This window comes from Lepidochelys kempii, chromosome 16, assembly GCF_965140285.1.
Source record: "Lepidochelys kempii isolate rLepKem1 chromosome 16, rLepKem1.hap1, whole genome shotgun sequence".
NCBI lineage: Eukaryota > Metazoa > Chordata > Testudines > Cheloniidae > Lepidochelys > Lepidochelys kempii.
Genome location: NC_136395.1, coordinates 21,544,092 through 21,569,586, shown reverse-complemented (window position 1 = coordinate 21,569,586; position 25,495 = coordinate 21,544,092). Strand labels below are relative to the sequence as shown.

The following is a 25,495-nucleotide window of genomic DNA, read 5'->3' as shown; positions in this document are numbered from 1 at the left end:
CAGATAAGCATGTGGCCTCGGGTAGCTTGCACTGCACCCTGATCCAAAGTCCACTGATGTTAATGAGAGTTCCACTTATTTCAATGGGGTTCAGATTGGGCCCTGTATGATCAGTACCTGTGGTTTACATTGGGGTTAGACCAGTGGTGGGCAACCCCACCAACAAAGTTTGTTTACATTGACGGTCCGCAGGTATGGCCACCCGCAGCTCCCAGTGGCCGTGGTTTGCTGTTCCCGGCCAATGGGAGCTGTGGGAAGTGGTGCCTGGGGGCTGGCTGGGCAGTGCAGGAGGTGATCCCCACAGTCCTAGGAAGGAATGGGTTAAGCCAGGGCAAAGGGGCTGGCTGGCATTTGCATGGGGCTTGGCTGTCGCTAAAATTGCCTGGGGCCAGGAGAAATTTGTGGGGCTGAGTAGAGGCAGCGGTGGGGCCGGCAAGACTGCTCTGCTCCTTGCTAGCCATGACATTCCGCTGACGGGCCAAGAGCTACCCGCTCTTCAGCCACGAGCTCCTGATCCACAACCACATGGACATGGGCTTCTGCAGTTACACAGGCTCAGATTCGGCTGGGCTTGAGTGACAAATGGCTGGGCCACCCACTTGAGACCATGCCCCTGGTAGGAAAGCTCATATCCATACTCCTCCCTCAGTCCCCTGTGGGTTTACAGATATGTTCTTGTGCTTTCACGCCAGCCAGAATGTGGCCCTCAGTATATAAAGAAGGGGCATGAATAGGGGACAATACTGCACATTGGCTTAATATGGTTAAGAAGTGGAGCATGTTTTCTAATGAGTTGGTCCAATGTTCCTTACCCAGAACGACACCATTGCAGGGTACAACAATAGCGATCACCTAGGTCAACCATTTTTAAAGCACTTCAGTGACTTGCGAGCCTAAGCCCCATTTTCAAAAGTGACTCAGGCATTTAGGAGCCTACATCTGATTCAAAGCCAGCAGGACTTGTGTTCGGAAGGGCCAATTTTCAAAGGCATTTACGTGTCTCGAGATGCCTAGTGGGATTTTCGAAAGCACCTAAGGTGCTTAGGTGCCAAACTTCCATTGGGAACCTAACCTGCTTACTCACATTTGAAAATCTCACTAGGCATCTATCTGTATCTTTAAGTGCCTCAATACAACCAAAAATTTGTCTCTACTTGCCTACATCACTTTTGAAAATAGGTCTCAGGCTCACTGAAAAATGTTACCCCTAATCTTTCCTTTTCCGATGCAACTGTATAGAGAGTAGCTGTTGTTGCTAGTTTTCAAATATGTGTTAACAGACACGCAAAAACCAACCAAACAAACAAAAAAAAACCCCACAAACAAACACAAAATGCAAATTAAAAAACAAAAACAGGAAACAATCTTTTGTGGTTAATTATGTCTCCAGTGTCAAGCAAGCCTGGTTTTTCAAGCAATTAACATGAATAATAAAATATGATTCTTAGGGAAAAATTAATGTTAACAAAAACGTAAGTTCCCAAAGCCACCGGGGATGATAAAACCAGGCTGCAGCTTTTATTCTATGTACCAGAACTCTCGGTTTTAATTTTAAAAAGAACATTTGACACCAGCCCAAATGAAGGTGGGCGTGTAGATGAGATACAGAGGATGCCTGCAATTCTGCAAATGGCACTTTTATTTTAATTTCAAGGAGACTTCGCCTCATTAGTTATTCTCCTCAATTAATTAGTTAACAGTAGTTCAGAGCTTTGAAGACGTAAAGCATAACGTGGGGGCTAAGTTTTTTTTTTATTATTACAAGCCTAAAAGTGCGCATGCACTTTGTTGATTTCTATATATCAAAGGGTTCCCGCAGAGCCCTACAGGGTGGGGGCCCACAATCTTTTCATTTTCCAATCCTCTCTCCCAAATGCTTTGCCCCCTACATTAACCGAGACTAAAGAAACATCAGAATCAATAATGTAAGCTACACCAGGTGAGAATCTGTCCCTCTTTTTTCATGTTTGTAAATTTCTCCCACATATGAGGTACCAATTTGAAGCATTTGTTAGATGGTCTACATTGTTCTCTAAAACCTACAGAAGGCTGTGCATTAAAGAGTTAAACATACATGGCAAAACCTGACTTTCCATTGCCTTACATTTTGTGTGGCCATTTAACCCAAGCAAAGTGATCTGATTTGCACTCATTTTATACAGGTGTAATTGACTACACAAGGCAATGGAGAATCAGACCTGTAGGGCGTGGGGCCACTCATTTTACTCATGTAAACAGCTTCTACTGACTTCATACTTGGTTAAATACTCTGGATCAGTGGTTCTCAACCAGGGGTACGTGTACCCCTGGGGGTACCGAGAGGTCTTCCGGGGGTACATCAACTCATCTAGACATTTACCTATTTTTACAACAGGCGACAATAAAAAGCGCTAGTGAAGTCAGTACAAACTAAAATTTCATATAGACAACAACTAGTTTATACTGCTCTATATACTATACACTGAAATGTAAGTACAATATTTATATTCCAATTGATTTATTGTATAATTATATGTTAAAATGAGAAAGTAGGCAGTTTTTCAGTAATAGTGTGCTATGACACTTTTGTATTTTTATGTCTGATTCCGTAAGTTTTTAAGTGAGGTGAAGACAAATCAGACTCCTGAAGGGGATACAGTCGTCTGGAAAGGTTGAGAGCCACTGCTTTGGATGACATCCTCCACTGGTTGAACCAATGGTGCTATACTGATACACCAGCTGAAGATCTGGCCTTGTAGGTTTATAGTGATAAAACAGAAAGCTGAGTTCAGCCCATTTCCCACAACTTCTCATGGACGATATCTGCCATGCTTCCCGGAGAGGAGTTTAAAAACAGTAAAATGAAAAATTACCTTCGGACCTTGCCTTCCTGGATAACCGGGGAGCCCTGGAACTCCGAGTTTTCCCTGTAACATAATTAAAAAACAGAATGTAGTGTGCATTTTGTGACTGTTTCACCACACCACGTTCAATGGTAATCTGGATTGTGTAGGCAGATTCAATAAAGGTTTGCATTATGCAAAAGGAAACACGCTAAGCTTCATAGTAGTTCAGACGTGAGATCAGACCACACGAATACCATGAAGCCGAAGATACTTAAGAAGCAGTGGTACAGTCAAAAGCCCCTTCTCTGCTGGGAAAAGCCTTCTGTTTGATTCCTCTCTCTCACATACAGCAGGTCAGGGAATCTTTTTTTTTTTTCCATGTGAAAAAATGGCAACAAAAAAAAAAAAAGGGGGTTTACACAGAATACCTGCCATAACCCTTAATATTTTCAAAACTGGGGGATTTCAACCAAAACCTCAACATTTTCTTCTAAAACCATAGTTTTGTTTGCAACAAAATCCCATTTTTTGGACAAAAGCTTGTAACCAGCTCCACTCTGATGGTGTTGAATGAAAGCAGTGACTCTAGAGCTGGTGACAGCTGAACCTGCCTGAGTCTACCCAATGCAGCATGGCTGTATCCTCTGGGTCAAGTGCTTCTGTGTGTACCAGAGATATCAGACAGCACCACACCCCAATGTCTTCAAACAAAATACAGATCGCCCCAAAAATCCACCTCACTTCCCCGCCCAAAAAGAAGACTCATCTCAACCTCCAGACTCCCCCATCATCAACCATCCCACCATCCACCAGAGAATATCCCGGGGAAACAGTTTGGTGCAGCACACTGTAAAACTGGGCCGGCCCTGGCTATTCTTGTCTGCTTTGACTGGGCATTGAAGGACAGTTCCAGCTTTAGCACTGTTACCTTTTCCCCCGAAGGACCAAGAGGACCTGGATCTCCATTAGGACCTCCGCGACCTTTAGGACCTTCAGGCCCATCTTCACCCCGTGGGCCGGGAGGACCAATCTCACCCTGTTAATCAAAAGGGAAGTGACGATGAAGACGGCACTCATGCAATCTCATGTCCCAGTAAAAATCACCTGAGGCTGGCAGGAACGTACACACAGCTATGTTCCATCTCGCCCTGGCATCACTAAAACAACTTGTGGAGAAGTTAAACCTTTAGCCAGTCACTGCTCAGACGAGATTGTTGTGCAGTAAGTTAGAGTGTTATTAGAACAGACATGCTGCTTTCACTCACATAGCCTGGCTATTATTTCCCAGCACAGCAGTCTTTCCCTTCACTCCAATTATCCTCTCTAATACCAGCTCCCCTCCACTGAAATAGCTTTCATTAGCTCTGGCTCCTATGAACCTTTGTTTTCGCTTCCTGATCTCCAAACCATGAGTTTATATGCATGCAACTCCTGGGAGATATTATAATTTAGGGCCGACCTGAAAAACTGCAGAAGAAAGACTGGTATGAAAGCCTCAGCCTGAAAGTCACTGGGAAATTAGGCCAGGAACTGGCTTGGCAGTTAGCATTGTGCATGGTTACAACAGAAGTTTTCACAGTGGAAACACACAGGCAGCCTGATATTTTGCTCACAAGTAACTGAGATGGCACCCTATTTGTCTGCAAAATTCTCACGTAGCCCTTATCTTCAAGCAGCTTGGTATTTATCATAAAAAACAAACAAAGGACCTTGCTAGCAGGCAGCAGGGATTGTATGTTTGGTGAGAACGGCTCAGGCAGATACCTGTTTGGCAAGGTATAATCATCATGAGATTCAAGCCTTTTAGCGTGGTCTGCCACTAGGTTAATTTCATCTACGAAAAGAAGGAGGTGGGGCTGGAAAAGCTTTCAAGTGATCAACGGAGAGTGACTTTAAGATGATGTTCAGAATGGGGCCCTTGGTATGGCTCCAATGTATTCTTACATGCCAGGAGCGATGGTGGATTTGCTTTGCATTTTTTACAAGTCATCAAACAAAGAGGATTTTTTTTAAACATGTCACAAATTACGGTTGTCTATCACTCCCTTGGGTCTTCTCACCCAGTGCCTAATATCTATTAATGAAACACCAAGCTAAGATGTGCTTTATTGTTCAGAAAGGAGTGGCAAGAATGTCTCCATCCATACAACGCCGAGGGTGGCATGTTGACAAAACCATTTCATAGCTAGCAGATCCCTGCACAGGTGTGCTATGCAGCTGCTGTCTGAATCTCTGTGTTAGTTTGGGCTGATGATTTGAAAAGCTTTTGATGCCAGGCAATGTGCCCTGCTGCTAAAGATACGTGTCTAATATGAAAATGCACCCTTGGTGGTTTTCATAGCCCTGTTTTCACTTCAACTGAAGTGCATGCCTGGTGACTTTAGACTTTGTTCCAGTGCTACGGAACAACATCCAGCTTAACAAATAAAGAGGATGTAACGTTATGTGGGGGGAAGAGATACTGGAAATAAATAAATGATCCTGCAGGATTCGCAGGCATCAGGGCTGCAAGACTGGGTTCTATGTTACCACTAGCTTTAATTTTACTACTGATATGGGGATAAAGAATTGAGAGATTTAGACCCTCCTTGATTCCAGCAAGTCTAAGATGCCAGGGTTCCTATATAGCAGCTGAATGTACAGAATGGGTGCAGAGCCTCATCATGACCCAGTCTAACTATTCTGCTCTCCACTGAGCAGATCTCATGAGTGAACACAGGAGTAAGCATTACAAAGATGATGCAAGAGTTTGCTGCCTGCAGGACACTCCTTTCCAGGATACTGGTGTGAAATGAATTCTGACGTATTCTACCCTGGGACAGAATCTTTATATACCAGGCACTTATCGGGAAAACACCAACAAGGAAAACCTTCTCACTCTCCCTTGAAGCTGCAATAGAACAACCATCGTGTTCCAACCCAGAGAGAGCTGCATTTCATGATGGCACAACACCACAGTTATTTAGTGCTTATGAGGGACTTTCAAAGCCCCGCCCTATTATTATCATCACTGAATGCTAACATGCCTGAAGAACCATCCTCATTACAAGAGACTGATTTCAGCCAGAGCCAGCGTGAAGGACCCTTTCCCAAATCTGCTCTCTCTCTCTCTCTCTCTGAGGAAGATGCATTCAGCCTACCTCACCACCTCAGCAAATACTCACCCGGTCTCCCTTGATGCCCATGTCACCTTTGAAGCCAGGGAAGCCATCTTCACCCTGAATAACAGGAAGAGAAAACCAGCTGATTGTCCAAAGGGGATACTGGAACACAGGTCAAATATAAGCTGTGACATTCTGCACCTTTGGGGAAGAGTAGTGAGTGCTGAACAGGGTCCTGAGGGAGGGAAAGAACCAATTTCAGCCCCCCGGTCAGCTGCTGCAGCAGAACTGTCAGCTTATGCACTCTTCCACAGCAGGGGCAATGGCCAGTGAATCCATGCAGTGGCAGATACACTCCTTCCCTTGGCCACCATGTCACTGCCTCCCTCTCCCTCCATGGCAGCATGAAGGCAGCCTCTGTGAAACTCTGAACTGGGGGTGCACAATGCTTGTGTATTTCTGTGGCATCAGGGCATCTCTGTACCTGGGGGAGGGCAAGATGGGCCCACTACCCCCCCCCCCGAAAAATTGCACATCACCTGTGCCCTTCTAGAGGGCTCTAGAGGTCTTCAATGCACTCATAAAAATGTAAGAATGATTCATGGTGAGAACAACATATCCATGCAACTCAGCCAAGCTGTAAGTGCTCAAGAGCCTACCTTTGGGAGTATCATATCAACAGACAACTATAATCCCACTGGAATTACAAAGGTGCATTCTCCAACCAATCACACCTTGGCTCCCAGTAGAGAGCATCTGCTCAGATGGTATAAATACCAGCAATTTACCGGTACTGGCAACAAATTATTTTGAAGAATAACAGGGTTTTATTTTCACGGAGATCATTTTACATCATCCTTCCATGAAACCTCAAGGACAGTAGTAATATTTCTTTCAGCCAAGACAGTTTAACTGCAGAGCTCAAATCGATACTGTATCAACTCCTAGAGCAAACCCAGGAAAAGACTAAAACACAGACACTGTAACCAAAAACAACTTTGGATTCTGGAAGGTCCCTGTGGCTAACTCCTTGCCTCTAATTGCCAGCTCTGCTGCTGATGGACTATCAGGTATGAAAAAGGAACATGAGGATACTGAGGACTGGAACAGCAGAGCAAATCTCCATCTCCTGATATTGCTTTGGGAGATCACAGCTGTATCCCTGAAATATAATCTATATTTTTTCTACGCACATTCTACTTTGTCAAACTCCTTTGTAAAATAGATTTTACAAGCTGCTCCAATGGCTGGTCTTGGCAGTGTATTCCATACACTGTATTCCCTGGGCCAGATTCAGATCTTTCTTACCCAGATGTAAATCACAAAGAATTCCATTTATGTCAGTGGATTTTCCCCTGGCTAACAATAAAAACCAGAAGGCTTCTCCTGGGCAAAGGACTTCTGCTAAAATGTTCACTGAAATGATTTTTGTTTGCTATTCGTTAGGAAGCATTGTGCTTCAGTTACCTGTGTAAGGGGGAAATCCAACATGAAACCAGACTCCCCTCCCTTCTAAGGTATTTAAATTATAATAATAATGGCTGGCCTGAGCAGTTAGGCCAAAGATTGAGTAGGTCATGGAGACTCCGTTACTCCCAGCTCAGAGCTGAGACACGCTGGCTGAGCACTGTGGAGGATGTCTACGCTAAGCCTACTCTGTGAATAAATAGAGAGCAGCTGTTTCTGGGACTGTCAGTCCAGCTCCATTCACCAGAGGAAATATTCATACATGTACGTCTCACGGGACTGGATCCTACATTGGCAAAGCAGGTCTGCAAAACTGCACACCCACGCAGCCTTTCTCCAGCGGACCGGGGTAACTCACCTTTTCACCCTTAGTGCCCTTCAAGCCACGAACTCCATCTGCCCCCTTACGAAAAAATACAGAGGCACGTTACAATGTTACACCTGCACAAGGTAAAGCATACACACAGCTAGAGCTGGGTGAATCGTTAACAACAGCGAATTTTGCCTCGCTCTCTCTGCTGCCAAATTGTAGCATTCACCCCGCAAAGCGTCTGCAGATTTCTGGCTCCTTTTTAGTGCGACGCTCGCCTCCGTTGTGCATTGGCTGTAGGGGTGAATGAATGTGACCCAAAGAAACATCTACAGGGCAGCTGGAAACGCGCTTACGAGCATGGGTAGACGGACACACATTAGCTCCACTCAAGCTAGTGCACTAAAAATAGCAGTGTAGCCGGGGGTAGCATAGGCAGCCGCTTGGGCTAACTGTCTGAAACCAACCCCTCCCAGCACACTTGGGTGGCTAGCCCAAGCCACCACTCATGCGATCCCTGGCTATCCTGCTATTATTAGCCGGCTAACTTGAGCAGAGCTAGCACATCTGTCTATCCGCACTGGAAAGTGGGCTCCCAGCTGCAGTGCAGACGTACCCTTGAAAGTCAATGGAAGAATACTCATTTATTTCAACGGGGCCAGGATTCCTCCCGTTCGTACTGATCCACCGCTTGAGGTGGGACTTCAAACTCAACAGCAGCGATTGCGTTCCGAGGGCCAGATCCTCAGCTAAGTATGAACGGACATAACCCACGGCAGTCAAATGAAAATGTTCAGGACCATTATTAAACCACCTATTCAGCTGTATATGTCTGACAAGGGCAGATCAGAAGCATTCTAACTTGTGCTTAACGTTCATACGGTTTATGGATGGTCAGGATTCTGGAGAAAGGCATTACAAGGGGCTACAGCTGGCGGTCTCTCGACTGAGACTCAGTTTGCCAAGTGCCCTCTTGTGGTAAAAACACATTATGCTCCCAGCCTGATAGAATAACTCAGCACAGCAGTCATCCCTCCACCGCCCAGCCAGCTTTGAAACCAGGATAAATCTTTAGCGCAACTAGGATCTGAAGCAGCATAATGTAACCTATGATTGCCGCTGTATGAAATGACACTAAATGGACACTCCTAAGCACTCTGCTACTTCAGGCGGCCTCCAACAGCTGAGATCCTTAGCACTAAATGGACAGGGTGAAGAAGACGTAATCTTCTTGACGATATTACTCATCTCGGGATTCAAGAGACAGAGTCAAGTATTATCTAGCACTATGTTCCTTCCCCTGGAGTTGACTTGTTGATTGATTTAGTTGGGACTGGTCCTGCTTTGAGCAGGGAGTTGGACTAGATGACCTCCTGAGGTCCCTTCCAACCCTGATATTCTATGATTCTATGACTTGTCTCCTTGTTTGCTTTTATCCTCTACTCAGCCTCCAAGCCATTACATCTAATCAAAACACTGCTGACACCAAGATCCACGACACAGTTGGGAAAGCGGGGGGTGGGGTGGAAGAGATCGGGAAAAAATGCAGTGAATGTAAAGCTAAAATCAGCATGTGAAAGCATGAAGCCTGGGAATACCTGTCCGTTACTAATGCAGTACCACATTCACTAAATTATATGAATGCAGGGCAACTCCCCCATTTTCTGAATCACTGGTCCTCTACTGAGTAAGCAGAGGTAAGCTGAACAGCACTATGGAATGAGATGAGATCATCTGGGAGAGGAGCTACTGTCTAGGAAGAATGCACAGGAAAACTGGAGAACAGGAAGCTGCCATACTGGATCAGAGCTGTGGTCCGTTTAGCCCTGCATCACGTGTCTAACCATGGCCGGTACCAGTTACTTCACAAGCAGGTGAAGGAAACCCTGAAATAGGCAGTTAAGGAATAACCTGCTCCTGAGGAACACTTCTTCCTAACCTGTATCACTTAGAGAAGTTGGCTTATGCCTTGAAGCAGGATCTCTTACCCTGCCAAACTTTTTGGATTTATTTATGTATGGATGTTTAAATCAATCAACACTAGGGCATTGAACAGAATGGAAAGGAAAGGGAAAGAATGAAAAGTGAGTCCAAAGCATACACATGTCAGTTACATGACGTATTATTATTAATCATTTGATTGTAGCACCTAAAAGCCCTGGTCATGGACCAAGACCCACTGTGCTAGGTGCTGTACAAACAGAGAACCAAAAAGATGGTCTCTGCACCAAGGAGCTTACAATCTAAGTATCTAATTGAGGGGGTTTCAAGTACATCTTTTACTTGTCCCTCCTACCCAGATGCCTGAGTTAAGCACGTGATCTTGCACACTATGTATGTGGTGCAACAGCACCGAGCATGAACTGAGAATTTAGCCTGTGCACTTTTTGGTTCGCTTTGCAACCTTACTGAAGAGCTCTGCTGTGGATGCACCCACCCTGTTCCCTTTCCTCTCACTGTCCTGCACATGCATCAGAAGGTGGAATTTTGCCCTCAATTTTTAATAGATTATTTTAGCTATTTAACAGATTATTTTAGCGGTTGTGACATGGGGCACAGGCCCTAAGATGCTATGGCAGTGTGTATGGGAAGTTTACACAGTGCCTGCCTGCATTACACCTAGATCTAGCTGGTGCAACTGCTTCACGCTTCTCTGTCTGCTTAGAGCTGCCAGAGTCTAGCTGCTCATGTGCTGGTGGCCGAAGGACATAAGAGGAGATGCCCTTGGACAATAAGGAAATCTGGAAGCCCGGCCATATGCAGCTGCAAATCATTACTGCGATTTCGCCTTTGGTCTGGCATACTCACTGAGCTGCAGTGGATTGATCATGCTGTGTGTGTCTGTCAAGAGACTGGAGAGTATCAATATGTGAGACACTCAATACTAATGGATTTTGTGATCTAATTCTCAATTGGCTGCTGTGGTTTCTTGCGGTTTGGGGGCTGCAAGTTCTATTCTGAGTTTTGAAGACTTTGTGAGCCACATTCTGCCCTTAAGCACACGAGGCTCACTCGGAAAGGGGGAAGCTGGGTATCAGGGACTCAATGGAAGGTCAAGGCAGAATGGTTTAAGGAGTGGAAGGTGGGAGATTCAGCAGTGTGCCTTACCGCTGCATCCCCTAGTGCTTGCAGCTGATAGTAGCCGAGGGCGTCAAAGGTGTGACCGAGTCCCTTTGTCTGTCATTCAAAGCATTGCTAGGCCCATGTCTTGCCTTGCTTGGGGCAAAAAGTAAGAAGCTTCCTGCACACTGATTTTCCCTCAGGAAAAGCAGGCCAGAATTTCACCACAGGGAACACACATCTCGTAGCTGTACTATGCAATGTAACTCTTATATCAACAAAAAGAGTTCTTTAAAAATGAATTTAATTTTACCCAAGATGTATTTAATGTCTTCCCCCAACCCCTCCTGCCTGCAAAAAATACAAATGAATTTCAAGTGCAGTGAATTCATACAGCAGGAGAGAATTCTGATCAGATGGACAAGATCTAATGATTTATGATGGCAAGTCCAAGGAGAGACACTGTTCTTTGATTTTCAGAGCTGAAGCTTTATTCAATTAATAGCACACTGATTGAGGGAACTGAAACATTTTTGGTAAACACTAAGGATTGTGCAGACAACACACTTTCTCTATATCACTGTAATGAGGAACAGTTCCACTTTAGCAGTAAGCATAATAGAAAACCATTTCTTAATGGACCACTAAGTCTCAATCTGCTGTGCTGCAAGACATGAGATGAAAACATGCTTTGGTTAAATAAATCTAGTTAAATTTTTGGAAATTTAAGAGTGAGTGGCTTTGTGCTACTGGAAAAATGTATGGAGGGTTTGAATCGGTTTTCACTTCATCTTTAGCCTCTGCTCCTGTATGTATATCCACAAGCATGGACCCCTGCAGTTTCACAGGAGTGTGGGAAGCATTGTATAGATCAGGGGCAGAGTTAACAGATTCTGATGCAGGATTAAGAATCAGAGTGGCAGGGGGAAAATACCCACTACCTTCTTATCAATGTACACATATTGCAGATATCAGGAGCGAGCTGAAGAACTGCAATTCAATTCAGTGAAAGAGAATGGGATGTGAGTTTAAATATCATGACAGAGAAATCTCAGCTTCAAATAACACAATTCCAGAGCACTCTGAGCGCACAGACACACTGTGTTTTGTTTTAATATTGGGCTATTTTGTTTCATTAACAGTCACAGCCTGTTAAAATCTTCATGTACAGGCTGACATTTGTTTTGTTTTCCAACTAGTGAGGGAACTGTGCCATGTTCCGTGGGAATAAAAATCCATCTGAAGCTCTTCTAGAAAGCAGCAGAGTTTTACATTTCTACTAGGCCTGAGCTGATAGGTCAGGCCAAAGGAAGGGATCAAATGGTAAGTATGACTGACTACTAATGAATGCTTCAGTGTTTCTGCTACACTCCCCAGTGAGCTATCGACGTTTCTTCTAGGCTCACTGATAACACATCTACCATAGGTATCACATCCATATTTAGTGGTAAATCTGATGAGTATCCTTTAGACTCATCTGTGATACCCATAGGTTTCTGACCAACTAACTGATTCAACACCTGTCCTCCTAGATTTCTTCCAGTGCTGTTGCAGCACTTCCTCTTCCATATGACCATTCCCGAGTTCCATTTACACAGAACCAGAGTTGCTAACCCTTTTTAAGCCAGAGAAAGATGTGCTAAGAGTAAGTAGAAGAAATTGCTCCTTAGGGGCTGCTGTCAAACTCAGTGAGATCCAAGACGGCCTCTTCTACCTCGAACACAAGACACAGAATTCAGCTCAGAAATAAAGACATAGGTGTGTGTTCCTGCCTTCCCATCTTCCTTACCTTGACTCCACGAGGTCCTGGATATCCAAGTGGGCCCTGAGGTCCAGTTGGACCCTGTGATTTAAAAACAACAACAAAACAACATTAAGATACAGCAACGGTGGAACTTTTTGATAAACTGTCTGTCCTGAACTGCACAGGAAAATGCATGGCTGGCTGAACAGAAGGCATTTGGGAGGTCGGCTGTGCTTAGAAGAGGCTATGGAAACCTAACTTAGAGATCACGTTGCTCTGTGGTCTGTGATCTGCGCACAGGACAGAAGACAGTATCTGGCTGATGAATCTTGCCCATATGCTCAGGGTTTAGCTGATCGCCATATTTGGGGTCGGGAAGGAATTTTCCTCCAGGGCAGATTGGAAGGCCCTGGAGGTTTTTCGCCTTCCTCTGTAGCATGGGGCACGGGTCACTTGCTGGAGGATTCTCTGCTCCTTGAGGTCTTCAAACTACAATTTGAGGACTTCAATAGCACAGATATAGGTGTGAGGTCTTTTTTAGGAGTGGTGGGTGAAATTCTGTGGCCTGCATTGTGCAGGAGGTCAGACTAGATGATCATAATGGTCCCTTCTGACCTAAATATCTATGAATCTATGACAGAGAGAGGAGACACCAGCTGTGTGACGGCTGTAATAATTAGCTACAAAGAAAAGGTTTTCTACACAGGATCCGCTAATGATTCGCAATGGCAAAAGTGACTTCTCTGCTTAGTTTCAGGTAGAGCAGGTTGAAGCTGAATTTCGAAGTCATGATGAAATTTTTAAAAAGAAAAAAATCGTTGAAATGTTCACAATTCTTTTCTTGCCTTTTTCTAACCAACTGTAGAATCGGTCCAAATTTTTCAAAATTCAAGGTGTAGCATTGTCAAATTTGAAGTAAACTTTAGACGGCCAAAATTTTGGAAAAAAAGGAGGGGAAATATTTGCAGAAAATTTTAATTTCCCTTTTTTCCCCTCAACTAGCTCTAGCTTCAAGAGTAATAAAATAGGAGCAATGCAGGGTGCTGCAACAATTTGTATAGTGGGGGTGCTGACAGCCATTGACCCAAACTGTAGCCCTGTGTGTAATGGAAACCACTTCAAGCCAGGGCATGCTGCAGCACCCCCAGCACCTCTAGTTCCAGCACCTATGGAGCAATGGAATAAAATTAAAAAGTGAAAATGTAGACTTAATGGGTAAAACGTTCAAAAGTGCCTAAGGAACTTAGGGGCCCAAGTCCCATTTGAAAAGTGATTTAGGACTTTCGATGAGATTTAGACTTGTAAGTTCCTGCATCACTTTTGAAAATGGGACTTATGAGCCTATGATCCCTAGATCCAGAAAACTACAGACAATGAGATCTTTTCTAGAACATGTGGAATAAACTCCCAAGGGAAGCAGCGGAAACCCCATCATGTGGCACATGTGAACCTGAATTGCATGAAACATTAGCACATGTGCAACGTGGACCAATCCTTCATGTACAAGGAGATGCATTGGATGCCATCACAAGTCTAGCTTGTCTCTGATTTCTAGGACTGTTATGAATAGAGCCATCATTATAAGAAGATCCACTGGTTGGAAGCTTTCAGAGTAGCAGCCGTGTTAGTCTGTATCCGTAAAAAGAAAAGGAGTACTTGTGGCACCGTAGAGACTAACCAATTTATTAGAGCATAAGCTTTCGTGAGCTACAGCTCACTTCACATCCGATGAAGTGAGCTGTAGCTCACGAAAGCTTATGTCCTAATAAACTGGTTGGAAGCTGAAGCTAGACAAATGTAGACTAAAAATAAGATGCAAATTTGAACAGGGAGGGTCATTAACAACTTACTTGGGCATGTGATGGATTCTCCATCACTTGAAATCTTTAAGTCAAGATTGGATGTCTTTTTAAAAGATAAACTGTAGCTCAAACAGAAGTTATGGGCTTGATACAGACATTTTCGGGTGAGATTCTTTGGCCTGGATTTTGTCGGAGGGCATACTAAGATGATCATAATGGTCCTTTCTAGCATTCAGAGCTATGAATCCATCTAGTCATCACTGACTCCAAGGGCTGAATTGTAGTTATTGCCAAATCTGGATGGACACACTTCACGGTAACTTTGTAAGTACCTTGCACCATCGCTAGAGTGCCGTCTTATGACTCGGTACATCAATCACATTTTCAACTGAATTGTTTTCTTTTGCTCAACTAACTGAAAAAAATACTCTTCCATTTCTGTAAGAGAGTTCTGGATAATTTCTCCCAGCCTGACAACCAGGCTGAGCTGAAGGATCTATGCTTCTTGGGGTCTGTTGGAGTCTCAGAACTCGTGCTAGTGTCAATTGGAACAAATCTAGCAGCACAAACACTGCTCTGGGATCATAACTGCTTAAGCAATAACTCATGGAGAAAGTTATAGCCTGGATCTGGACTTTTACCCTGACACCTGCTGACTTCTGGATGTTTGCTAAATGTCTCCCAGCACAGCGAGTGAGCGCAGGGCAGTTGATTGGGTTTTAACATTCTACAGACACGAACATTTGAATTCCTAGCCTCACGTGACGCCAGCTGGAGGAATGGCCGCCATCAAGGTGGCAGGCATTGTTTTCCTGCTCTGCACGGTACCCAGGCAATGCTAGGGTGAGCTTCAATCAAACTGGACTGTACTCTAATAAAAGACTTTTGACAAATGTAATGGTTTTCAGCTGAATGGGACGCAGCAGGAACACAGATGGTAGATCTCCCAGACAAACTAACAACCATATCATTCAAGGACTCTGAGCAATGTTTTCTAAAATATTGTTAAAGAGGGATTTTGACATGGGGGCAAACTAGAAAGAAAAGAACATTAATTTTTTTAAAAAGTAATTTTCTGCATTCCCTCTGCAGCACTGAGGATATTTATTTGTGTCTGATTAACAGCTTTCCCCTTCACAGGTTTCTTTTGCATGTTCGGGAAGCTTTTCAGTGCTGCTTGCCAGGAAAGCTAGGCTGGACAATGCTGCTAAGAGATCTCTGGTGCAACTACACATTTATAGACAAGCTGAAATTGTCCCATGACTCCTTCCTCCTCATCCCCTGTGGTCAAAGTCACAAGTGAGAAAACAATCAAAACGCATCTTAGATTCTGAAGGTTCAGGAAGGAAAAACGTCCAAGTTCATCTACATTTCTAAATGAGTTGTAAATCTCACTAGATCACCATTCCTGGGGCATTTCCAAACAGAGAGTGGGAGGCGGGGGTAATATTTCTGTTCTTTTGTTTCTAGACAAAGCCAGAAAGTGAAAGAAGTAGAAAGAACATTCAAAGAAGCAAACAGACAGTTCAATTGGACTTGGTTTAGGAGCAGGGTTGGTGGGTCTCATTGGTGTTTCAAAAACCAGTACAGCCAAGTCATGTGACCGTTTCCCAGCACATGTTTAACAAAAGTTTTGCAAGCACAGCTACGTCCGTTAGAAGTGTGAAACACCCCTCACCCCCCACTTCCCCATACACTCTTTATCTGACATAACTATGCTGGCAAAAGCCCTAACGTAGATGCAGTTATACCGGCAAAAAAGTCCTTTTGCCAGTCTAGCTTATTTCATTTGGGGAACAGGTATAAGTTATGTTGGCAAAAGAACTCTTGCTGCAATGAGCTGCATCTCCACGGAGAGGGTTTGCCGGTATAGCTCTGCTGGTACAGTACCAGTTTGCAGGTATAACTGTCTGAGCAAATCCTTCCTAGTGTAGACAAGGCCTCTCTCCTTCAGAACTGACCAGAGCGCTTTAATGCCTCCAAGGCAATGAAGTCATCTGCTCAACGTCTAACATTGCATGGGGATTAATTTCTTCCTCCATGTTCAGTGACACTAAATAAGAATGATGAGGGTCTGGTTAACACATACCTGACTCCCCTTCTCACCAGGAGGACCTTCTTTGCCAGGATGACCCTATTAATAAAACAAATAGACAAAACAGAGAGAGGAGATTAATAATCAGATCACTGCTTTGGAAACTGACCATCAGTTTTGATCTATTTCCAAGGGGATCCTTACACATTAGTGAGCACTTACTCATGCGAGTGGTCCTGTTGAGGTCAACTGATCTACTTGCATGAGTGCTCACCAACATAAGGGGACTGCAGTGGAATTCTACTTTACGCTGCTACACCACCTTGCATCTGCACAGCACAAGGTATTTTGCAAATATCAATAACATTTCACAACACCTCTGCGAGTTGGGCAACTAGCAGTGTATCTATTTTGCAAAGAGGGAATTGTGGCACAATGCAGCTAAATGTCACACCCAAGGCCATGTGACAGTCCATGGCAGAGTCAGGAATAAAACTCAGAAGTTCTGGATTCCACTCCTGTGTTTTAATCACTAGGCCACTTTTGTTCCTGATATTTGCTGTCATTAGGTTGGTGATGAGAAAAAAATCCAGTTGTACAGTACTGGAGAGTATGTTGGGAAGGCTGTGATGGTCAGATCTCCACACTGCAACCATTTGCTGGTTACTGGAATCAGCTGCATGATCTGATGATAAACACTCAGTTAACCTGCATCCCCACTGCATGCTGACTGTCTGGACACTGGTCAGCTTTCTTCTTGGGCTTGGGCGCTGAATAACCCAACATCCTGTAGCTTCCAACACATTCTTATTCAGTGTCTTTAGAAGCCTTTTGTTGAGATTTCTATCGGTACAAAACAAAAGTACCATTTTCCATCCTGAAAAATTGCTTCTCATCAAGCACAGTGCACTAGCGAAGCATTGTGAAGAGCCAATGAGTGCCTTTGCAATGGATTTGCTTACTAACGGACCAAACACATTGCCAAGGCAAAACATCCCTCTGGGGTTTGCAGTGTCAGCACAAAGACATTAACCTCTTAGCTGTGGCACCTAATGTGTATTCATAATCTTTTCGTTTGAAAGGAACACGAGGGCACCCAGACCACACCACAGGTTCTCAAAGCCCTAAGCACCTCTGCAGTAAGTAGGTTTTTCATCAGCGAGCTCCTGTCTGAACATGCCAATGACCTTCTTGCAATCACTTAAAAACCATTTCCCAAGATCACACTGCATAAAGGAGAACGTCAGACCAGCAGGATTTCATAGAATCATAGACTATCAGGGTTGGAAGGGACCTCAGGAGGTCATCGAGTCCAACCCCCTGCTCAAAGCAGGACCGATCCCCAATTTTTGCCCCAGATCCCTAAATGGCCCCCCTCAAGGATTGAATTCACAGCCCTGGGTTTAGCAGGCCAATGCTCAAACCACTGAGCTATCCCTCCCCTAAAAGGATCGGATTTAAAAAAAAAAACCCTCCCTTCATATACTCACAAATATAATGCTGCTACTTTGATAGCTGAAGGTGCCCTGATGTAGCCAGATATCTAAAGGACATCAACAGCACCCATGCACACAATTGTGCCTGCACCGACTTGCTCATTTCTAGATCTATCATAGGTGCAGCGGTGGGTATCAGTGGAAGTCCAGGCTGAGGTCTAAATCTGCACGGTACGTAATATCATCACCCATTTCAAAAAGTGCAGTTCCATTACCAGCCCTGGGATCAATAATTGACAAGGGACTTCACTGGGTCTGGCAGCAAGATGCCATATGATTTGGGGGATTTTTAAAAGGAATTTAGTAAATGCCATATATCTTTGGAGTCCAATTACTACAGAGCATCTGGGCATCTTGTTATTCCTTAATGCTCACACTTAAAACCTGCCCTAGACTATCTTCAGGCTACATCGTTCCCCATGAGAACAAATGGAGCCGTGTGTGCACATTGAAGAGGATATATGACCCTTAGTCTACATAAAAACTGGACTGGACAGATTTTATAACTGAGAGGCTCCAATGGAGGCTGCTCTGAGAATTTCACATGGAGAGCAACAGCCTTATAGATATTCTGTACTGTTGAATCAGCTAACAATTTTATGAGACAGATAAAATTCCCCGAGTGGGAAGGATAATCCCCAGATAGAAAAATGTAATTTTTCGGCATGTTCTGCATTTATGTTCAGGAATGTAACCGTTCAATGTTTGTTGCTCTTAAAATCGGACGTCTCCTTAGAGTGTAAAAAATCAGATCTAGTTTAAAGGCCAGGGATTTTCAACACCAGCCTCCAAGAACAGATAATGTTTAAAGTAGGATTATCATGAGGCTGCTAGAAGAGAACTCTCATGTGAAATTCAGGTTGCTCTTACTAGCTGCATTGCAGAAGCACTTAGGGTACGTCTACACCGTAATCAGATGCCCATGGCTGGCCCAGACCAGCTCACTCGGACTCAGGCTAAAGGGTTGTTTAATTGTGGTGTAGGGCCCAAGCTCCAGCCCAAGCCTGAATGTCTATCCCACAATTAAACAGGCTCGTAGCTCACACCCTGCAAACCTGACTCAGCTGGCATGGGCCAGCCACGGGCTTTTAATTGCAGTGCAGACATATCCTTGGTGTTCTAAGCTCTACAGGTGGGGATTGAGACAGCAACTGAATTCAGACCTATGGTCCAGATAAAAGGGTTCATTTTTATTCACAGCATGCATCGCCCCCTTTACAGGGACTGGCTTGAGATGCACTCACAGTGCTAGTGCTCTGTCCAATACACTTAAGCATGCATTTCAGCCGAGCTTCTGGGGTTTCGCAGGATCCATAGTGTGCGTTAAAATGACGCCCATTCCTCACTCACAACATTGTTTACTGAAAATGATTATTACTGGGGCAATCCTGAGAGCTCCTGAGCGCTCTCCGCTCCGGCTAGAATCAATGGGAATTGAAGTAGGCGCACAACACGCCTAGGGAAGAACCAGACTGGTAATGTGGGGCTAGAGGAGAACCAAACGCTGCAACGTGGCAGAGACGTTTGTGTAAATTCTGACTGGGGCCTGATCTTGTAAAACCTTGAGCGCTCAAGATCCTACTGAGCTCCCAAGGCGGCTGGGTGCAATAGTGATGCAGCATCAGGTCCCTAGGGGGTAAGCGGGGTGGGGTACCTTAGGAACAGACTACTTACCGGAGGGCCGTCTGCACCGGGCATGCCAGGAAGACCAGGTTTACCCAGGGGTCCCTAAAAAATACCCAGAAACAATCAGAATCACTGCAGCAACAAGTGTCCCCAAGAAGTTATTAAACACCGACAGTCAGAGAACAAAGGGCATCATGTTACAGGCACATCTTTTGCTTTGTCTGAACCTGGTCTCGCAAATGTTGTATGTACAGGTAGATCCTTTAGAAAAGATGCAATGGCTCAACAAGCAGGGCCTGACCCTGCCCCGCCTTTCACACCAGTGCAAACTGAGCGCAAGGCTGGTACAAAGCACTACCATCCTGCCTGGGCAGCATTTTGCACTGATGTAAATGACCACACAAGGTGCAGGGTGCTGGAAAACTGGGCCCACAGAGCATAAAATCACATAATAGAAAAACAAACCATTATGACAAATGGAAAAAATGGGGGGCGGGGGGGACTGCCCTATCTGCCTCACCTTCTCGTTTAAATGCAGTTGTGTTACTCTCCTTTAATAATAGGAATCCTGATCCCTTGACCACGTCAAGGAGTGGCTATACTTACACAACTTGAGTGTGTGACTCCGCAATTAAACAAGAAATGCCTTTGTCCTTTAAAATGATAATCCGTTCTGTTCATTTTTCTCCTGGACAGCTTTTGGTCAATGATCCCATAATACTGTACAATAAGGGGAATTCTCATGTTTGGGTAAATGATACATGCCAAGGAAGTCAGTGGAGTGGGAATTATGCAAATGCACTCAGGAACATGAATTAGTCCCGTCATTCCAGTGGGCAACATTTTGCCTGATTTAAAGTCCAGGGTGCTGCATGGGTGGGAGGGTAGAATTTGCCCAGTGAGAACAGTACATTAAGCCAAAATGGAAACTCGGTGTAACTTGGCCCATCTCCCAGGGTGAAGGTCCTCATTAAATTATCTGAATCCCCATGCTCTTACAAATGTCCCTTTATATCTTACAAATGCTGTCCCTTTATACATCTCTGCATATTTAGCCTCAGAAACAGACAATTTAAAGTCAACTCCTAACATTTTATACAGACTGTCTTCAAAATGTTTCTCTTAAAATGGGACGTGAATACAAATATTTTGAATTAGAGACAAACTCTGTTTCCTCCTCTCTGCCCTGTTTGGAGCAGGACAAATTAAACTTTCAGGCATACAGCTGTAAACAGATATTGCATGAGGCAAACAGGAGTATCTGAGGAGACAAATGCATATTAATGGCAACAGCTGACTTATGTCACAGCTGCAGTGTATTAACATACTTTATTGCCTGGTGGACCAATTGCACCCTGTGGACCTGGAAGACCCTGTGAAAAGAAAAAAGGTAGGGGGGTTAAGAAACAAATTAATCATTCCAAATTTATTTTGCAACACCTCAGTGTAGCATCCTTCTAACACTTTCAATGACTTGGTATTTCCAATAGTTATCGAAATGTCCCACAGAAGATGCTAATACTTCATTTTTAGATAGCTTATTTCATCCATAGAACAAATGAAGATAATTAGGATGAAATTCAATAAGGACAAATGCAAAGTACTTCACTTAGGAAGGAACAGTCAGTTGCACACATACAAAATGGGAAATGACTGCCTAGGACGGAGTATTGCAGAAAAAGATCTGGGAGTCATAGTGGATCACAAGCTAAATATGAGTCAACTGTGTAACACTGTTGCAAAAAAAGTGAACATCATTCTGGGCCGTATTAGCAGCAGTGTTGTAAGCAAGACATGAGAAGTAATTCTTCCGCTCTACTCCGTGCTGATACGGCCTCAACTGAAGTATTGTGTCCAGTTCTGGGCACCACATTTCAGGAAGGATGTGGACAAATTGGAGAAAGTCCAGAGAAGAGCCACAAAAATGATTAAAGGTCTAGAAAACATGACCTATGAGGGAAGATTGAAAAAATGGGGTTTGTTTAGTCTGGAGAAGAGAAGACTGAGTGGGGACGTGATAACAGTTTTCAAGTCCATAAAAGGTTGTTAACGAGGAGGGAGAAAAATTGTTCTTCTTAATCTCTGAGAATAGGACAAGATGCAGTGGGCTTAAGTTGTAGCAAGGGAAGTTTAGGTTGGACATTGGGAAAAGCTTCCTAAATGTCAGGGTGTTTAATCACTGGAATAAATTGCCTAGGGAGGTTGTGGAATCTCCATCATTGGATATTTTTAAGACCAGGTTAGACAAACACCTGTCAGGGATGGTCTAGATAATACTTAGTCCTGCCATGAGTGCAGGGGACTGGACTAAATGACCTCTCAAGTTTCCTTCCAGTCCTATGATTCTATGATAAGAATTGTTTTCAAGATGGGGAAATTGAGGCACCAGAAAGGGATGTGACTTGCCCAAGGTTACGGAGAAGTTCAACAACAGCACTGAAGAATACGTCCCCAGGTCTCCTGACTCCTAGTCCAATAGCCACCGGCTCCCACTGCTTCCATAATGAGCACATTAAAAATCAGAGATGACACTGAGCAGCACATTTGGATTTAGAACCAGATAACTGACTCCCTCAGTCAAGGAGATGCTTGGATCTGACTTTGGTCCATCACAGCAGCAGAAGTCAGCTGGAAAATGTGGATCCAGAATGAGGTTCAGTTTCACTCTTCAAGCCCTGGAGGTTGTTTAGATTTAGAGCCCAGGCTCCGCCTTTAGGAAACGTATTTATTGCTAGTCAATACTTTGTGTGATGTCCCATCTGAACCACTCTGCAGGTCAGGGCAAAGCGCATACAGAACTATAAACCCAACTCTTTCCTATCGAGGAGAAGAGCTGTTTCTTGCCTTACCTGAGCACCTGGATTACCCTGTTGTCCTGGTGGTCCTGGCTCACCTTGAGGACCCTGCCAGGAAGCAAAGCAAGAGCTGAAAGAAGCTCAAAACCATAGCAGTAATAATGTCCATCCATAGTGTTATGGCCAACAGTTATATACACTTCAATTCATGCTAAAGCAAGGGAAATGAATTCTCGTGCGATTAGGTGTAAACTGACTATTATTGCAGGGGTCCGGAAGGGATTCTTCACTCGCAATTGTGGAGGGCTGTGACTGCCTATCTCCAACGCACAGCTAGTGGCCAGTGCTAGAAACAGAACACACCAGCTACCAAATGCTATTGAGTTCATTATTTAGCCACAGAAACCATTTTGTCTTAGATTTTATTTGTGCATGCTGACATGGAGGGTAAATTTATTTAAATCACAACCATAATCAAAAAATACTTTGCTCTTAAACACTTATGTATTTGTGTAAAAGTATGTAACCCTTCATTCAAGGATTTGACAAACCAAATAATTAATCCTCACAGCCCTGTTATGAATCATGATCACTGTATTTACTTCAAATGCCACAGCAAAGTGATGAGAACAAGATCCCACAGGCTGTGTTTGGCAAGGCCAGGAAAAGAACCCAGGAGTTCTGATTGCCAGTGTCCTGGTCTCACAACTAGACAACAATCCCTCCCTTCCCCCCCGCCATGGTAGTCTTCTCAGGGGAGGCATTATTGATGGATGAAGGACCATTGTAGAGGACCAGACTATACAATAATCAAGTCCAATTTAAACCATGCTTCAGCTTTGTACTGGCTTCTCTGCATAGAGGTGAATTTGACTCATGTAACTACAAAGTCCACAATGTATATAGTTTCTTTCTTGATTTAATGATTATATTTTGCTGTTTGGTATAACAACATAAATCATGATGAAAATGTTTGATCTTCATAGGGACGTAATATGTAATTTCATTGCAAACTATAATAAATTAACATCCATTTACCATGGAAGATATTCTCCATGGCCTCTACTGGTTTTGAAATCAACAGGGACTAAACAGTGATTACAAATCTAATGTAAGATTGACTATACGGAGAGAGAGAGAGACAGAGTGTATGGGGATAGATGGAAGTAGTGAAGACTTACCACATTCCCCTTTGGGCCTGTTTGTCCATCCATACCAGTCACACCCTGAGTAGGGATTAAAAAAAATAAACAGCATTAAATTGAGAAAACATCTGGCTCTTTTGAGCCAAAAATAGCAGGAAGATGCAGTAAAAATTAATCAAATACTCTGTGACCCTCTGGACTAAAAGGAACAGCTGAGTGGAAACAGAATGTTTTCCTAAAGGTGACTGGCAAAGCAGCTAGTGCCAAGAATTCATGCCAGGTTGTTGGATTATTTTGTTTTGTTTGGTTATTCGGTTTTGGGGTTTTTTTTCCAAAGACCATTTCAACATTTTTTCCATCGGTTTTACGCCTGCAGAGAAAACTCAGCACCATTGTGCAAATGCTCTATATTGACTGTAGGAAGATTATTTCTGAACAGTGGACAGATTTATAGAAACGATGGGTAGATAGCATATTAGCACATTAGAAGACAATGGATGAAGTCGGAGGAAGCTATGTTAATTTACACCAGGTGAGGATTTGTCTCACTGTGTTTTGATGGTGTTATTGCTGAAGGCTAGTTGAGAGCCCCACAGAGATGCTGCAGTCCTTTAGGAAGTGCAGCCTCGTCCATCGACAATGAAAGGAATTTATATATGGAAACCAGGAAAAAAAATTCAGCTTCATACATTCACAGAGTACCATAGGTAAGTCTGTGGCATCACGGCTCACAGCCAATCAGAAAGCACCAGCTGGGGGGACCAGCCTTCGACAGGTTGATTCCTTGCACAGGACCAGAGATCGGTTTTTATTGGGCACTCTTACTAAATAAGCCACTTTAGGGACCAGATCCTCAACTCCCTTCAAGTCTCAATGGAAGTTGAAGGCCTCTGAACTCACTGACTAAGGGTGTCATGGCCTCTTATAGTGGCTGGTCCATGAAGGGAATAATTATCTATAACTGTTGCCAGTGAAGGGAGTAACAGCTAGAGGCATTGCGTGTTGACGTCTTGGGGATCAATCACCCATGACGATCTCTAGAGCTGGTCCTTACACCAGCACTTCATGGAACAAGGAGCCTAAGACAGACGACGTGACTAAGCTCTATCTCCTTAAAAGGCCTGACTGAAAAGCTGCATGCTCTTTCCTTGGATTTAGCTTGAAAAACGTGAAAAAAAACTGTATTAAACCAGGCTTCAAAAGACTCAGGCACGAGTTAATAGAAAAGCCACAGTGGTAATAAGTTATGTTCTTCCTTTTAACTTTGGCCTAGATGTTTAATTTACTCTATGGGCCAAATTCCACCTTGGTATGCATGGGAATGACTCCACTGACGCTGGGCTCAAAGCAGGGCTGAATATGGCCTTAGAGTTTTAACCCCTTCTTTATACCTCCTGCTTTCACAACACAGATGCATAAAATCATCCACTTGGATTATCTGCCTGAGTGCCTCAGTGGGACATGCTAGCTCTGACTGGAGAACTCAGCAGAACTTGTTGAGCAGAACAGCAGAAACAGCAAGCCTGTGCAACTTACCGGCGGTCCTGAGGGACCTGGTGGCCCTTTTGGTCCCAGCAAACCTCGGGGTCCCTGCAGGTGGAAACAAATATGCTTAGAAGCACCAATTATGAAGAGCCCAACCCAAAGCCTTTCTGAGGTCAATGGAAAGGCTCCCATTGACTTCAATGGGCTTTGGCTCAGGCCTTAAGAGAATCGGGGGAAAAAAATATTGCCCAGCCAAAGCCTTCATAGCACCTTCCTTAGGGTCTGTTCCTGAGTGGTTCTGAGCACCCTCTGCTCCCACTGAAATCAGTGAAGGTTGATGTTACTCAGCATCTTGCTGGATCACACATTTTAAAGCATGTTCCACAATAATACATGCTCCATATCTTATTTTATAAATTGATGTTGCCATAAAATAGAGCGGAGGTCCCCAATTTGTGAGGTGTGCCCCTCCTAGGGGGCATCAGAACATTCAGGGGCACGCATCTGGGACCCAGGCCATCCCCCACAGGGGTGGGGGGAGGGAGCGCCACCCTGCTCCCAGCCCCAGCTGTGGCCACAGCCTCGGCCCCTTTACCCCTGTCCG

At 44.1% G+C, this 25,495-nt stretch overlaps 1 protein-coding gene across 2 annotated transcripts in view; it reads right to left on the bottom strand.

The window, feature by feature from the left end:
- Positions 1-25,495, bottom strand: part of COL5A1 (collagen type V alpha 1 chain) — a 248,943-nt gene that overhangs the window by 64,433 nt on the left and 159,015 nt on the right. For both annotated transcript variants that reach the window (XM_073313982.2, XM_073313983.2), the window contains exons 21-31: positions 24,943-24,996; positions 23,443-23,487; positions 22,316-22,369; positions 20,795-20,839; positions 19,515-19,568; positions 16,399-16,443; positions 12,553-12,606; positions 7,752-7,796; positions 5,990-6,043; positions 3,754-3,861; positions 2,853-2,906 (exon numbers count right to left, since the gene is read on the bottom strand). In XM_073313982.2, coding sequence (XP_073170083.1) covers positions 2,853-2,906; positions 3,754-3,861; positions 5,990-6,043; positions 7,752-7,796; positions 12,553-12,606; positions 16,399-16,443; positions 19,515-19,568; positions 20,795-20,839; positions 22,316-22,369; positions 23,443-23,487; positions 24,943-24,996 — 612 coding nt within the window. The remainder of the gene's footprint in view (positions 1-2,852; positions 2,907-3,753; positions 3,862-5,989; positions 6,044-7,751; positions 7,797-12,552; positions 12,607-16,398; positions 16,444-19,514; positions 19,569-20,794; positions 20,840-22,315; positions 22,370-23,442; positions 23,488-24,942; positions 24,997-25,495) is intronic.